Source organism: Nannobrachium achirus (assembly GCF_963921795.1).
Source record: "Nannobrachium achirus genome assembly, chromosome: 7".
NCBI classification, from domain to species: domain Eukaryota; kingdom Metazoa; phylum Chordata; class Actinopteri; order Myctophiformes; family Myctophidae; genus Nannobrachium; species Nannobrachium achirus.
Window position 1 is genome coordinate 1,158,224 of NC_137816.1, and position 15,865 is coordinate 1,174,088.

The 15,865-nt window shown below is 47.5% G+C and overlaps 1 protein-coding gene across 1 annotated transcript in view; it reads left to right on the forward strand.

Moving 5' to 3' along the window:
• The window catches only part of otog (otogelin), a gene marked incomplete at both ends in the record, with an annotated part of 160,880 nt that overhangs the window by 118,753 nt on the left and 26,262 nt on the right, over nucleotides 1-15,865 (forward strand). Inside the window, 9 exons of the mRNA XM_080729331.1 lie at nucleotides 59-236; nucleotides 844-992; nucleotides 1,132-1,221; nucleotides 1,936-2,122; nucleotides 5,254-5,474; nucleotides 9,379-9,517; nucleotides 10,277-10,465; nucleotides 13,846-14,061; nucleotides 15,437-15,541. Of these exons, the coding sequence (XP_080585457.1) occupies nucleotides 59-236; nucleotides 844-992; nucleotides 1,132-1,221; nucleotides 1,936-2,122; nucleotides 5,254-5,474; nucleotides 9,379-9,517; nucleotides 10,277-10,465; nucleotides 13,846-14,061; nucleotides 15,437-15,541 (1,474 nt within the window). The remainder of the gene's footprint in view (nucleotides 1-58; nucleotides 237-843; nucleotides 993-1,131; nucleotides 1,222-1,935; nucleotides 2,123-5,253; nucleotides 5,475-9,378; nucleotides 9,518-10,276; nucleotides 10,466-13,845; nucleotides 14,062-15,436; nucleotides 15,542-15,865) is intronic.

Below are 15,865 nucleotides of genomic sequence, written 5' to 3' on the forward strand. Positions count from 1 at the left end.
CATTAGGAATAGCATTAAGATAACATCGTCCTCCATTGTGCTTTTGTGTGTCCTGCAGCCTCCTTATAAGGAGTTCATTGACAAGTGTACCAAGTACATCTGTGTCAACAACCAGTTGGTTCTGTTCAACAAGACTCAGAACTGCCCCTACTCCTCCACTCCTCCAAACTGCGGGCTGCTGGGCTTTGCCATACTGGTCAACGGAGACAAGTGCTGCCCTAAATGGGATTGTCCATGTGAGGAACACACGCACACATGCACACATGCACAGTCACTCACAACTAGGGCATTCACGAATAGTGATTTTTAGTATTCGAATTATTCGACCTCAAAGTATTCGAATAGTCAAATATTCAACAGGACTGGCCAAAAGTAAGCAAGAGGCGAACATTGTGAAAATAGCCGATCTACTATTGTAGATCTGCTATTTTCACAATATTTATCTGCGGAACCGAGTCACATTAAATGTAATACCTACAATTCCAAGTGCTTGTCAGGGTGGGGGTCCCCAGTTCAAATATGTTTATTTTGGGTGTCACGGCCTAAAAAGGTTTGAGAAGCCCTGGTATAGAGCATTAACAAATTCATCCACCAGGGGCATTCACAACTCATTCTTATGCCTTCCTATCTAGCCAAGCTTTATAAGCTATATATTTTTTAAAGAGAAAACAATAAAAAAATAAACGAATATTCGACTTTGGTGAACAACGTCGAATAGTAACTTTGATATTCGAATATTTGGTGAATGCCCTACTCACAACCAGTAGCTTACATGCACGCCTTCACTGATATAAATCTCTTTCAGAAACTCATTTTCGGCATACGTTTTCCTGTTTCCTCCAGGCCGCTGTTCCATCTTTCCAGACCTCAGCGTGATCACGTTTGACGGGAACAGCGTTGCCGTGTACAAGGCTGCCACCTACATCGTAACCCAACTGCTGAACGAATCTGTCAGTGTCACCATAGAGGAGTGCCCTGCCGACTCAGAGCCAGTGAGTTCACAACCTTTTTTTTATTTTTTTATTACAATATTGCTATATCACTTAATTTTTCCCAGCATATTTCCCAACTCTAAGGTGCACTAATTCTGCTGTTAGGTGTTGGATGTAATTCTGTGCTTCTTTCCTAAAGGTCATTTGGAATTTCACCAACCTGTGTCTGGTGGCCCTCAACATCACCCACAAGTCCAACAACGTCCTGATCAACCGACTGCAGAGAAGGGTTGGAGACGCTTTCTTTCCTGATCATGATTCATGGCACAGCTACTTTCACATATTGGGAGAAATATGTGAAAAAGGTGTTCACTTCCGGCAGAAAGCGTGAAAATTTGCACCTAGGGGTATTTTTGTGTGCTGAATTCAAAAATCCCAAGCACTTTTCTCAAATTCACTTTTCTCTAATTCACTTACCATAGGGTTAGGGTTAGGAAAAAAAGACCCCCCAAAAATCTTCTTTAAGTAGCATGTGAGGGGTCTATCTAGGGGGTTTTCATGATTCTGATTCTAAAACTATGGTTTAGTGATGAGTCATCACTTTTCACAGTTGTGTAGGGTCCATTTCTTGCCCAAGGAATGTTTTTCGTGCAAAACAAATGCTTGCAATGGATTCAGAATGATGAAAACCCCCTACATAGACCCCTCACATGCTATTTAAAGAAGATTTTTTGGGGGGTCTTTTTTCCCTAGTATGGTAAGTGAATGAGAGCCACCAGATCCCATGGGAAAAGTGCTTGGGACCGTCAATTTTTTAATTCGACGCACAAAAATACCCCTAGGTGCAAATTTTCACGCTTTCTGCGGGAAGTGAACACATTAGCCTATTTTTGTTACATATTTCTTCCACTATACTGTATATATCGTCTTCCAATGCCTTCTTCTGTAACCTACAGTAACAAAACCCGATTTCCAACTTTTTTTGGTGTCATGTGTGTTTCAGCTCTATGTTAACTCCAGGTACGCCAGGCCACGGTTTAAGAAGTTTGGCTTTGAGGTTCTGGACACGGGGAACATGTACCTGATCCGCAGCCCGGCTGGACTCAAAATCCAGTGGTTCCACAGCACCGGCATGATGGTCATCGAGACGGAGAGCTCCGGCAACAAGCTGCCCACCATGGGCCTCTGTGGTACGGCAGTTATGGTTACACAAACCGTTTTGTGACCACGTTTGACTCCACAGAGTCTAGTATTCTGTCCAGGTTTTTGTACGAAACAGACGATAACTGCTTAACCCGCTCTCTGCCTGTACATCAATGTTGTTAATAGGCCTAGAATTATTGAATGCTTTAACCAGTGAAAAATAGCAGATATACAAGCTCACAGCGCGGCACCGAGTGCCGCGCTGCGAGCTTGTAGATCTGCTATTTTTGAAAAAGTCGTGAAAATGTGTGCAAATCTTTTGACTAGTATGTATTTTCAAAGCGAACGTTTGTAACTCAAATTTTGCTTCTGGGTGGTCCCTGGAACTAGATATTTTGAGATAAGGGTCCGTGGCCAAATACATATCATTTTGGGGGTCCTTCACATGAAAAGGTTTGAGAACCACTGACATAGTAGTCTCTCAAGAACAGGCTAACTGAGCTCCAGTTAAGTGAAAAGGACCTTTTCTTTGACGATGGCTAGCCAGATTGCTGACATAAAATCATAGGTTTTTCAAAAAGTCTTAGAAGGATTCAAAAGATACTTATAGAATCGGGTAAAAATTCGAATTTTCTCAATTTTTCAAAAATATCAAATCTACAAGCTCGCAGCGCGGCACTCGGTGCCAGACACTCTTAACTCTTAGGGTCGATCCATACCGTTATAAGGAGCCTAACTAAGTTCGGTTCGGCCCTAGGCGAACCCAAATATGGTTCGCATCCCCCGGTTCGGGGGGGCGTCAACCTACTAAATTCGGCTCTACGGTGCTGACGAAATGTTGTGACCTCCCGACTTCATTTCGGTACTCAGCGGTGTCTGCTCATTCATTCAGCCCGGCTTCACGTTCATATTCTCGGCTGTGAATCCAAGGAAACAGCGGTCGTTGGGAGGGAGACACGCCGACTTCCAAATGCTTGTGTGGCCGTCTTTTGGGCATCGCAGAGCGGACACAAGTCAGCCTGGCTCTGGCTGGAGACGAAGAGTGGTGGACTGGGAGGCGCGCGCGCGACACACACACACACACACACACACACACACACACACACACACACACGCCTTTGCTGCGTGTATCGCTGCTAACGCGTCGCCGACCGTTTTAAAGAGAAAAGAAGAGCTTAAACACAACTTTGCTAATTGCTAGTGTTCCGTGTTGATATGTTTTCCTTTTCCACGACGAGTTGTGACTGCGTGATGACATGCATGCAGCAAGGGAGGCGGCACGTCTATAATGTGAGCTTGTAGATTAAATGTTTTTGACAGAGCTCGAGCCGAGCGTTTGTGAGTGTGAGTGAGAGAGAAAAGACCCGCTGGTGCAGCTGCCTGCTGGAGCTGCTACTTACTGGACCTCCAGTCATTCAGTGTGCAGCGCGAGGGAAGGCAAATATGTATCCGCCATGCAATGCTCATTCATCGGCCACAAACGTCGTCATGCCACGGACCTCCAATATTTACAAGCGACTTGGGCACTAACCGTTAAGAAAGTATGGATGAAATCACCCCCGAACCTAAATAATTTCGGGTCGGGGCGTCCTCCCGAACCGAAATTAGTCGGCTCCTTATAACGGTATGAAACGACCCTTATACTGCTTTGGACGTTCCCGTTCGCCCCAATTCTCGAGGTCGCGCCGTGCCAATACGGCTGTTCGTTTGTTTACCTTGTTGATGTCCTTAAGCTGATGAGGGGTCGCGCCGCTGTGTACTGTAATCACATCGTCCGCAGTGATGGTCTTAAAAATCCATTATGCGTTAACATCAACGGAGACCAATTCTCTTCCGTGTTGATTTTCTCTGGCCCTGAGGCTCTGTGGCCAGAGAGTGATCTCAATGTATGGCAAGCGAGACCGGCCAAATTCACATTAATTCTTGCATGACGCCGCCCTCTGCTGCCTGGTCTGCGAAAGTGCAGACCAGGCACTTCAAAAAAAAGAAAAAAAATGTCTATCTATCTACTATAACGTCGCAAAGGTAAGCCGCTTTTTGATGGCACCAGACCCAATAAATAAATAAATAATCTGGCAGTGAAAAAGTTAAGGGCTTTGCACACAGGCACGATTTTCAACAATTGCGTTTTTTCCATTTGCTGCATGATTAAAACGCATTGTATTTGGTGTGCAAGGCTGTGCGGAATCCACACTGCAGATCCAAAAAGGAGTCATAAAAGGAGTCGATGAGTTTTTACCGCATGCAACAAGACGCACGAATTGAACTGTGTTCGATCGAAAAAAAGGCACTGCCGCAGCCACCTGCCGCATGGCAAATTCTGAGCCGGTGTGCATGAGGTCATAGAGAATCATTGTTTTCTTTAAAAAAAAAATAATCGTAATTTTTTTCTGTGCGAAAAAAACACGTATGTGTGCAAAGCCCTTTAATCTAGAGTGATTTACAATAGCAAGGTAATATATCAGTGCATCAACATCAATACATCAAATGCATAGGAATAGTAATCTTAAAATAAATTAAAAAAAACTTACCGGTAGGTAGACCAAGCACCTATTCAGTAAAAACTTTATATAAAAAATGTTTTAATGAAAACTACAGTTCACCACTGTGTCCATTGTGAGAGGAAAACTCTTAAAGGACAACTCCGCCCTAAATCACTTATAGGCTCATTTTCCTACTTATATTGATCCAAAAAGACTGTCCATAGGGTCTATTAGGCAGAAATGCCCCTGTTGTCCAGTTTCCCCAGCAGAACCTAGCAGGTCTCATGGCATAGAGTGGAGCCTATAAGCCTATCACTTACACTATTTGTTGTGGTCAAAAGTGTTTTTATTTTTCATGAATGTGGTACTAGTTGTCATTACAAAGTCCTATCACTGTGACTGACTGGTCTAGATCGACCAATCAGTGAACGGGGTGAAGGGCTGATCTATCTGATAGTAAAAACAGAGAGATGTGTTGGGACTACACCGCGGTGGATAGCTCTTTTCCGCGGTACCGACTCTGATAGGGGCTTTACTCTCCTAAAATGTTTCCATGGTCACGATCATGTAATTACATTTCCAATGAAGAAACAAACAAACAAACAAACTGACACATCCACCTCTTGCAGCCCTAAAAAGGTGACATCATTTCAGGGTTCTAAAGCAATAAACGTGCTAAAACCTCCCCCCTCCAGGTTGCTGTGATGGGAACCCGTCCAATGACCTGATCCTGCCCGACGGCAGCTCTCTGGGCGAGGGCGAGGACCCGGCGCTGTTCATCGACAGCTGGCAGGTGCCCAACACCACCAGCTACGTCAGCTACAGCCGGCGGCGCGAGGTCAACTGCTCCACCAGCGACTGCTCCCACTGCCTGGGGATGCTGCACAACCACACCTTCACCCCCTGCCACGCCTACGTAGGTCCATCCTGACTCCACCCTACCTCCACCCTCCTCCCCCACCTTCACCCCCTGCCACGCCTACGTAGGTCCATCCTGCCTCCGCCCTACCTCCACCCTCCTCCCACACCTTCACCCCCTGCCACGCCTACGTAGGTCCATCCTGACTCCACCCTACCTCCACCCTCCTCCCACACCTTCACCCCCTGCCACGCCTACGTAGGTCCATCCTGCCTCCGCCCTACCTCCACCCTCCTCCCCCACCTTCACCCCCTGCCACGCCTACGTAGGTCCATCCTGCCTCCACCCTACCTCCACCCTCCTCCCACACCTTCACCCCCTGCCACGCCTACGTAGGTCCATCCTGCCTCCACCCTACCTCCACCCTCCTCCCCCACCTTCACCCCCTGCCACGCCTACGTAGGTCCATCCTGCCTCCACCCTCCTCCCCCACCTTCACCCCCTGCCACGCCTACGTAGGTCCATCCTGACTCCGCCCTACCTCCACCCTCCTCCCCCACCTTCACCCCCTGCCACGCCTACGTAGGTCCATCCTGACTCCACCCTACCTCCACCCTCCTCCCACACCTTCACCCCCTGCCACGCCTACGTAGGTCCATCCTGACTCCACCCTACCTCCACCCTCCTCCCACACCTTCACCCCCTGCCACGCCTACGTAGGTCCATCCTGCCTCCGCCCTACCTCCACCCTCCTCCCCCACCTTCACCCCCTGCCACGCCTACGTAGGTCCATCCTGCCTCCACCCTACCTCCACCCTCCTCCCACACCTTCACCCCCTGCCACGCCTACGTAGGTCCATCCTGCCTCCACCCTACCTCCACCCTCCTCCCCCACCTTCACCCCCTGCCACGCCTACGTAGGTCCATCCTGCCTCCACCCTCCTCCCCCACCTTCACCCCCTGCCACGCCTACGTAGGTCCATCCTGACTCCGCCCTACCTCCACCCTCCTCCCCCACCTTCACCCCCTGCCACGCCTACGTAGGTCCATCCTGCCTCCACCCTACCTCCACCCTCCTCCCCCACCTTCACCCCCTGCCACGCCTACGTAGGTTCATCCTGACTCCGCCCTACCTCCACCCTCCTCCCACACCTTCACCCCCTGCCACGCCTACGTAGGTTCATCCTGACTCCACCCTACCTCCACCCTCCTCCCCCACCTTCACCCCCTGCCACGCCTACGTAGGTTCATCCTACCTCCACCCTCCTCCCACACCTTCACCCCCTGCCACGCCTACGTAGGTTCATCCTGCCTCCACCCTACCTCCACCCTCCTCCCACACCTTCACCCCCTGCCATGCCTATGTAGGTTCATCCTACCTCCACCCTCCTCCCCCACCTTCACCCCCTGCCACGCCTACGTAGGTTCATCCTGCCTCCACCCTACCTCCACCCTCCTCCCACACCTTCACCCCCTGCCACGCCTATGTAGGTTCATCCTACCTCCACCCTCCTCCCACACCTTCACCCCCTGCCACGCCTACGTAGGTTCATCCTGCCTCCGCCCTACCTCCACCCTCCTCCCACACCTTCACCCCCTGCCACGCCTACGTAGGTTCATCCTGCCTCCGCCCTACCTCCACCCTCCTCCCACACCTTCACCCCCTGCCACGCCTACGTAGGTTCATCCTGCCTCCGCCCTACCTCCACCCTCCTCCCACACCTTCACCCCCTGCCACTCCTACGTAGGTTCATCCTGCCTCCGCCCTACCTCCACCCTCCTCCCCCACCTTCACCCCCTGCCACTCCTACGTAGGTTCATCCTGCCTCCGCCCTACCTCCACCCTCCTCCCCCACCTTCACCCCCTGCCACGCCTACGTAGGTTCATCCTGCCTCCGCCCTACCTCCACCCTCCTCCCCCAACTTCACCCCCTGCCACGCCTACGTAGGTTCATCCTGCCTCCGCCCTACCTCCACCCTCCTCCCCCAACTTCACCCCCTGCCACGCCTACGTAGGTTCATCCTCCCTCCGCCCTACCTCCACCCTCCTCCCCCACCTTCACCCCCTGCCACGCCTACGTAGGTTCATCCTCCCTCCGCCCTACCTCCACCCTCCTCCCCCACCTTCACCCCCTGCCACGCCTACGTAGGTCCATCCTGCCTCCGCCCTACCTCCACCCTCCTCCCCCACCTTCACCCCCTGCCACGCCTACGTAGGTTCATCCTGCCTCCACACCCTACCTCCACCCTCCTCCCACACCTTCACCCCCTGCCACGCCTACGTAGGTTCATCCTGACTCCACACCCTACCTCCACCCTCCTCCCACACCTTCACCCCCTGCCACGCCTACGTAGGTTCATCCTGACTCCGCCCTACCTCCACCCTCCTCCCCCACCTTCACCCCCTGCCACGCCTACGTAGGTCCATCCTGGCTCCACCCTACCTCCACCCTCCTCCCCCACCTTCACCCCCTGCCACGCCTACGTAGGTTCATCCTGGCTCCACCCTACCTCCACCCTCCTCCCCCACCTTCACCCCCTGCCACGCCTACGTAGGTCCATCCTGGCTCCACCCTACCTCCACCCTCCTCCCCCACCTTCCCCTCATGGCACGCCTCTTTCCCTGCCGCCATCTCTCTGATCATTGAGCGGTGGTCACACCGTCTCCTTAGCGTGACCGTGTGTGTAGCTATGCGTGTGTCTATGCGTCTATGTGTGTCTGGAGCCTGGCCTGCAATACCGCTGGGTACACACACACACACACACACACACACACACACACACACACACACACACACACACACACACACACACACACACAGACACCTTGAAATTAATGGACACCACCGCTCAGTTCACACTGGTGTGATTTTTTTTACGTTACATCAGCATGGTAAACATGTACTTGTCTTGCAACATGATAGAATATCAAGTTATAAGTAAATGTTCATGTGATATAGTGTATTTGGACCTGAGTTTGCTGATAAAGATTGAATTGAATAGAGACACTGCCTCTAATTGAATTGAGGCAGTGCAATGAAAACAAAGATGGAAGAAATGTACTCTTATTGAGAGGCAAACTATACAAGTATACCAATATTTCTGCTCAAAGGACATGACAAAGAAAGACAAATGAAATAAACATGACCAAGGGATTCATTTTTAAACTGTCAGATGCGTAGGAAGACTCACAGTGGAAGACAAAGTGTTGTTAGTGCATGATGAGTGCATATTCATGGAGTGACAGTGACATACAGTAAATTCCAATGGATTACAGCATGGATTTAACTATGAACACTGACAGGGTTAGAGGTTCCTTTCCGTATGTAGCTGAACGGTTCAAGTCTGGCACCAATGGTAATTGTATCACTCGAGTGTGTAGATTAATATTGCAACCCAGTAAACCCAGAGTTAGATGACACTCTACGCATATACAATGGGAACCTACACATTTTATAGGTTCCCTTTTGGGCCAACTACTCATATTCACTCCTTGAACGGTTCAATGTTTTGGATTAAAACACCAACAAATATATATGCTAAACACTCACAATAACTGTATACATGTATATGTATATGTGTTCTTGCAGGTGTATATGTATACTAGGGCTGGGACTTTAACTGATTAATTACGATTAATTAATTACAGAAAATGTACGTGATTAAAAAAGATTACGCATTTTAATCGCATGCAGTTTTTGCACCACAGAACCTTCAGTTTCGGGCATACCGATCATAGCGATGCACCAACCAAGAAGAGACAACAAACGCAAAGGGAGAAGTAGCCGATCAGAGCGCTTTGCTTGGCCCAGTGGATGCGAAATTTAGATTTAAAAAACTCACTCGTACAACAAAATGTGTTTTACTTGAAAAAAATGCTTCTCGGGTCAAATATTAATATGCGATTAAAATGCGATTATTTTGCTAATGTATACGTGTATATGTATATGTGTTCTTGCAGGTGCCCCCCGCCACGTTTTGTGAGGTGTGGGTTCGTGATGCAGAGTATGTCAACAACCCTTGTGTGGCGCTGGCTGCTTATACAGCTTCCTGTCACAAGTTCAACACCTGCATTGAGTGGAGGAGTCCAGATTACTGCCGTAAGATATGGGATTTATAATTCACAGCAGTCAAGTGAATCAGTTCTATTACTCTCAGTTCAGTTCAACTGAGCATAACGATAATGAATGATAAGGAATGTATTTGTATAGCACATTTCTGGACATACCGGTAGTTACACAGTGCTTTACAGAGCAGGGTAAAAGAACAACATGATGAGCATTTAGGGAAAACCACAACAACAGATTAATGCATAAAAAGCACAGTAGGCATAACATGTAAAACAGACACATACAGATATAGTAAAGGAAGCAAAAATAAAAGTAAAAATGTAGATTAATGTATTCATTCATTAAAATGTATGTATTCATTCATTAAAATGTATGTATTCATTCATTAAAATTACGATAGCATACAACAATCTCGAATAAATCAATTACAGACCTCAAGTCATGTCCGAAATCACCAAGATCTTTCTGGAGACGATTCCATACCAGGAACTTGTTTTAGAATTAATTTTTTTCCCCCTTTTTTTATAGCCCAGTAGATGCCCAATTCTTAAATTGTATTATTTCTACAATACAATGATATATTTAAAAAGATTTTCCATTTTTTGAAATATGTATTTTATTTTTGTAGGAAAAGAAAATTTGTTTTTTTACTCTAGTCGTGACTCGTGACCCATAAAAATTGGTCTGTGACACACAAATGGGTCCCGACCCACTGTTTGGGAAATAAATATATATCATAGGCAAGTTATGAAGCATCAAAGTGTTTGTTCTCTCTGATATTCCCCCCAGCGTTCTCGTGTCCAGAAACCCTGCGCTACCAGGCCTGTCTGCCGGCCTGCATGGCTCAGTCCTGCCCCAGCCTGGACTTCGACCCAGAACCAGAGCACTGCTCTGGGCTGAGCGAAGGCTGCGTGTGCCCCGAGGGAACCCTGCTGCACCAGCCCTACTCAGCACTCTGCATCACCCCGGAGAAGTGTGGTACGCCTGGTGTACTCTGAGCTACTGTTGTGGTCTGTTGCACTGGTTCTCAACCTTTTCAGGCAGCGACCCCCAAAATAATCATATTTTAACTGGGGACCCCCGCACACCCTGACGAGTACTAAGAGTCGAGGCATTACATTTTGTATAACACGGTTCTATTGTGAAAATAGCCGATCTACATGCGTTGTGAGCATGTAGATCTGCTATTTTCACAATTTCTGCCTCTAATTACTTGACAATTTGAACAATGTTTCATTTGTCATTTTAGAGGTATTAAAAAGTCCTTAAATTGTCACTTTAGAAATGTGCAGATACCCTCCTTACACATACTGCCCAGCAAGCACAGTGACCAATCAGTGACGTCTCGATTGGGGTCAGATACAGATCACAGCCCATATGGGGATGATCTTGACCTCATTACCAGGACGTAATATGGACTTTTTTGTTTGACAGGATTTATGTTGGTTGAAATCAGGTGATATTCTAGGCCAGATAAATATCATAACTAGTTAGATATGTCCCAGAATATAACCTTATATGCTCATATTTCAACTACAAAACAGAAAAAGTACAAAACTATGGCACCGCATCTTTAAAACCCTTAAAGTGCCAAATGGCCGAACTAGTTCGGCTTTTTGTTGGCTAGCGACGCAATCCGGAGTGCCGATCCCGAAATAGATCGGCTCATTTTGTCAGCTAGCGTCGGCTTGCTTTGGTCCTTACCGTGAACTGATTATTGACGCTGTAGGTGGTCCGAGGGCCGCCGTTGTTTACCGCGATCGCTAAGTGTATATTCCGCCGATTTATTCAATGTAATCCAATGCAGATGGCCAACTTTGAAGCCCATTTTCTCTGAATCTATGCTTTTCTGGAAGAGGACAGCCTTTATTCGCGGCAAAATAGCCGAAAAATGTGCTTCTAACAATAACATTAGCCTAGAGGTAATGGAAGCCAAGGCCTTCCGGCGCATAGTGATGACACGCACGAAAGTCATCGCGCACGTCACGGCTGAGCAGAGCTTGCGCAGCTACAGCGCTCGTCTATGGGGCTTCAGCCGGCCACTGAGCAGGAGTTGGCTCCATCTAGTGGTGGCACTAGATGAGTTAATTACATGACTGTATAGTTGCAATAGAGGATCAGTGTTTGCACTCAGAGTAACACAGATGATGATTATGCACAATCATCTATCTATAAATGCGACAAATCTCTGTCTGTCTGTCTGTTTGTTTGTAATCCGCGTATCTCGAGAACCGTTCGTCCCACCGGCTTCAGATTCGGCACGCGCGTTCCCCGCTGCGGCGCGGAGTGCAGTGCCGGGCCTCGGCCCGACTCGGCATGCGGTTTTCCCGAAGCGGCGCGAAACGTTCGGAATCTCCTTACGCGGAGCTGATTGTTGTTCCTGAGGAAATCGGCACAATCGCTGACTCATTGTGACGTCACTTCATAAAAGGCTCTGACATCACGTACGCCAGGAGTCAACAAAAAATCTCTGTGAATGTGTATGTATGTATGTGAATCTCGAGAACCGTTCTTCCCACCGGCACGCGCGTTCTCCAGATATGGGCATAAAATGAATCCCCGAATGCGGAGCTGATGTCTGACATCAGAGTTTTCCGCAACCGGTACTGTGTGTGCAGAGATCTCCATATATTGGGGTTTGCATTAAAGGGTGGGGACAAAGGCTAACAGAAGGCAAACAGATGGTCAAAACGGGTCCTATGACAACATGACAACAGGTATATTGGGGTTTGCATTAAAGGGTGGGGACAAAGGCTAACAGAAGGCAAACAGATGGTCAAAACGGGTCCTATGACAACAGGTATATTGGGGTTTGCATTAAAGGGTGGGGACAAAGGCTAACAGATGGTCAAAACGGGTCCTATGACAACAGGTATATTGGGGTTTGCATTAAAGGGTGGGGCAGGCATAAAATGGACGCAAATAGACAGATATCTCCATATATGGGCATATGGGCATTGTTGTTCCTGAGGAAATCGGCACAATCGCTGACTCATTGTGACGTCACTTCATAAAAGGCTCTGACATCACGTACGCCAGGAGTCAACAAAAAATCTCTGTGAATGTGTATGTATGTATGTGAATCTCGAGAACCGTTCTTCCCACCGGCACGCGCGTTCTCCAGATATGGGCATAAAATGAATCCCCGAATGCGGAGCGGATGTCTGACATCAGAGTTTTCCGCAACCGGTACTGTGTGTGCAGAGATCTCCATATATTGGGGTTTGCATTAAAGGGTGGGGACAAAGGCTAACAGAAGGCAAACAGATGGTCAAAACGGGTCCTATGACAACATGACAACAGGTATATTGGGGTTTGCATTAAAGGGTGGGGACAAAGGCTAACAGAAGGCAAACAGATGGTCAAAACGGGTCCTATGACAACAGGTATATTGGGGTTTGCATTAAAGCGTGGGGACAAAGGCTAACAGATGGTCAAAACGGGTCCTATGACAACAGGTATATTGGGGTTTGCATTAAAGGGTGGGGCAGGCATAAAATGGACGCAAATAGACAGATATCTCCATATATGGGCATATGGGCATAAAATGGACCCAGTATGACAACATGACAACAGGTATATTGGGGTTTGCATTAAAGGGTGGGGACAAAGGCTAACAGAAGGCAAACAGATGGTCAAAACGGGTCCTATGACAACAGGTATATTGGGGTTTGCATTAAAGGGTGGGGACAAAGGCTAACAGATGGTCAAAACGGGTCCTATGACAACAGGTATATTGGGGTTTGCATTAAAGGGTGGGGACAAAGGCTAACAGATGGTCAAAACGGGTCCTATGACAACAGGTATATTGGGGTTTGCATTAAAGGGTGGGGCAGGCATAAAATGGACGCAAATAGACAGATATCTCCATATATGGGCATATGGGCATAAAATGGACCCAGAACTATATCTGCAGTGATCTCCATATATGGACATAAAATGGACGCCGACAGACAGACAGATACAGATATCTCCATATATGGGCATAAATGGACACAGGCAAACAGATGGTCAAAACAGGTCCTATGACAACAGGTATAATGGGGTTTGCATTAAAGGGCGGGGCATTCATTCTCTATTTACATCGTTCCCGAGTTGGCCAGGTCGCCGACTAGACGCTGGGCCGCCCGAAGGGCGGCCCAGCTTCTAGTAAAGAAAAATCTAAAGAAAGAATCTGTGTGTGTGTGTGTGTGTGTGTGTGTGTGTGTGTGTGTGTGTGTGTGTGTGTGTGTGTGTGTGTGTGTGTGTTTGTGCATGCTTGTGTGTGCGTGTGTGCGCGTGTGCGTGTGTGCGTGTGTGCGTGTGTGTGTGTGCGTGTGTGCGTGCGTGCGTGCGTGCGTGCGTGCGTGCGTGTGCAGCCTGCACAGACAGCTCCGGCACGCCTCGTTCCGACGGCGAGGTGTGGAAGGCGTCCAAAGATGGCTGCTGCATGTACCGCTGCGACAACGACTCCATCGTCCCCGTGGAGTACAACTGCTCCGCGCTGCCCGCGCCGACGTGCAGTCGCGTCGGGGAGATCGTTGTCAGCCTGGCTGTCACAGACGACACCAGCTGCTGCCCACGGAAAGCCTGCAGTAAGCAACCCAACCCACAGGGAGCGACGTTTGCACGACACTTTACTTTATTAAAGGGGCTGTTCTGTGTGTGGGTTAGGGATGGGACGATAATCGTTATTTTCGTTTATCGTGATAAAAAACACTCACAATAATCTTATCGTGGAGATTTAAATTTATCGTGAAATGATCCTCCGTCATTCACCTTTTATTTGCCGAGCTGCATATCCAGTACCATTTAAACCCTCTATTATTGGACCTGGAAATAACGTATTTGATACAGTCTTTTATCACTATTTACCAAATCTCTTTGCAAAAAAAAAAAAAAATAGCTGATCTACTAGCTCACAATGCGTCGCAACGCTTGTAGATCTGTAATTCTTTGGCAAATGTTCCGCCCCAGGATTATGGATAGGCCTATTGGGAATATTTCGGTTATCGCGATAATATCGTAAATTGCAATTTCTTTGGTCACAATAATCGTGACATGAAATGTTTATATCGTCCCAGCCCTAGTGGGGGTGTTCAGCATGTCGCCAGTAGGCCAAAGAAGTCCTTCCACCTTTTTTTCCCCCTCCTAAATATTTTTTTATAATGGAAGTCGAGGGGGCTTTTTTTGTAATGTGCTTTTGCTTTGCAGTGATTGTTGGCTAGCTGGAAGGTCATAAAGGCTACTGAACGTCCTGTGTTATCATGTCAGCTTTAATGTTTCACTGCCACAGCGCTTAAGTTAAATAGACGAGCTAAACGAGACAAACTGACTATGGAATGTGCCGGCCAGTTTACAGAAATTAGAGTGAGGTGACGTTAGGCTAGCTGTGTCCCATTTGGTTTACAGGTTGAGCTTTGTGAGGTGTGGACGTTCTTTATAGCCACGTAAGACAGTTTGGGTGGTCTCTGCCTCACTCTGGCCTGGCTCTATGCTACTGCTGACACCTTAACCACACCTACTGCCACATTTAGCAACATTTTAATTAATTAGGTACAATAGGTACTAGGTAGGTTCACTAGAATTTAAATTCATATTTTGTTTAAATTAGTGTGTAGCCTTTCAAATTATTTATTTTAGTTTATGTTTCCCTTAAACATGAATCCTTGTGAAGGGAATTGTTACCCTACTTCGCTTAAAGGACAACTTTGTTTTTTTTTACAATAAGGGTTCATATTTTAGATTGTAATTTGAGAAAAGAAAAGGTGAGTGTTAAAATGTTTTCATTTACTGCTTTCTATCGTTTTAGCACGTTTAAATAATAATACAAAGTTAAAAAAAATATATATCTTTAGACACAATAAGCCAGTGATTTCTTTAATACTATTTACAGTAACACTAGCCCCCATAAGTCACATGCACATCTTGGGAATGGGTTTATTGTATGTCCATCGTTTGTCTCTACAGTCTGTAACCACACACTCTGTGACGCCGTCCCTCCTGAGTGTAAGTACGGAGAGAAGCTGGTGTCGTACTACAGACAACACTCCTGCTGCCCTGAATATGAATGTGGTGAGTAGAGGCTCTCTGAACAGTGAAGATACAGGAACACTGATTGTAGCTTAGCTTAGTTGTTCATTTCCTGCCCAAGCTGGAAGTTACTTTGATCCATGGATGTCTGATCATGGACTACTCAGACCTACGATATGTATCGGGTAAATGCAGTTAACTGCCTGGTCGGATAGTTGTTGGTTCTCTAAATTTGACGGTAACACAAATTGTACCTTAAAGAATCTCTGTACACTCACAACCCAGCACATTTAGATAATACAACGTTCCCTTGTTTGTGCTGTGCTGTGCTGTGCTGTGTGTGTGTGTGTGTGTGTGTGTGTGTGT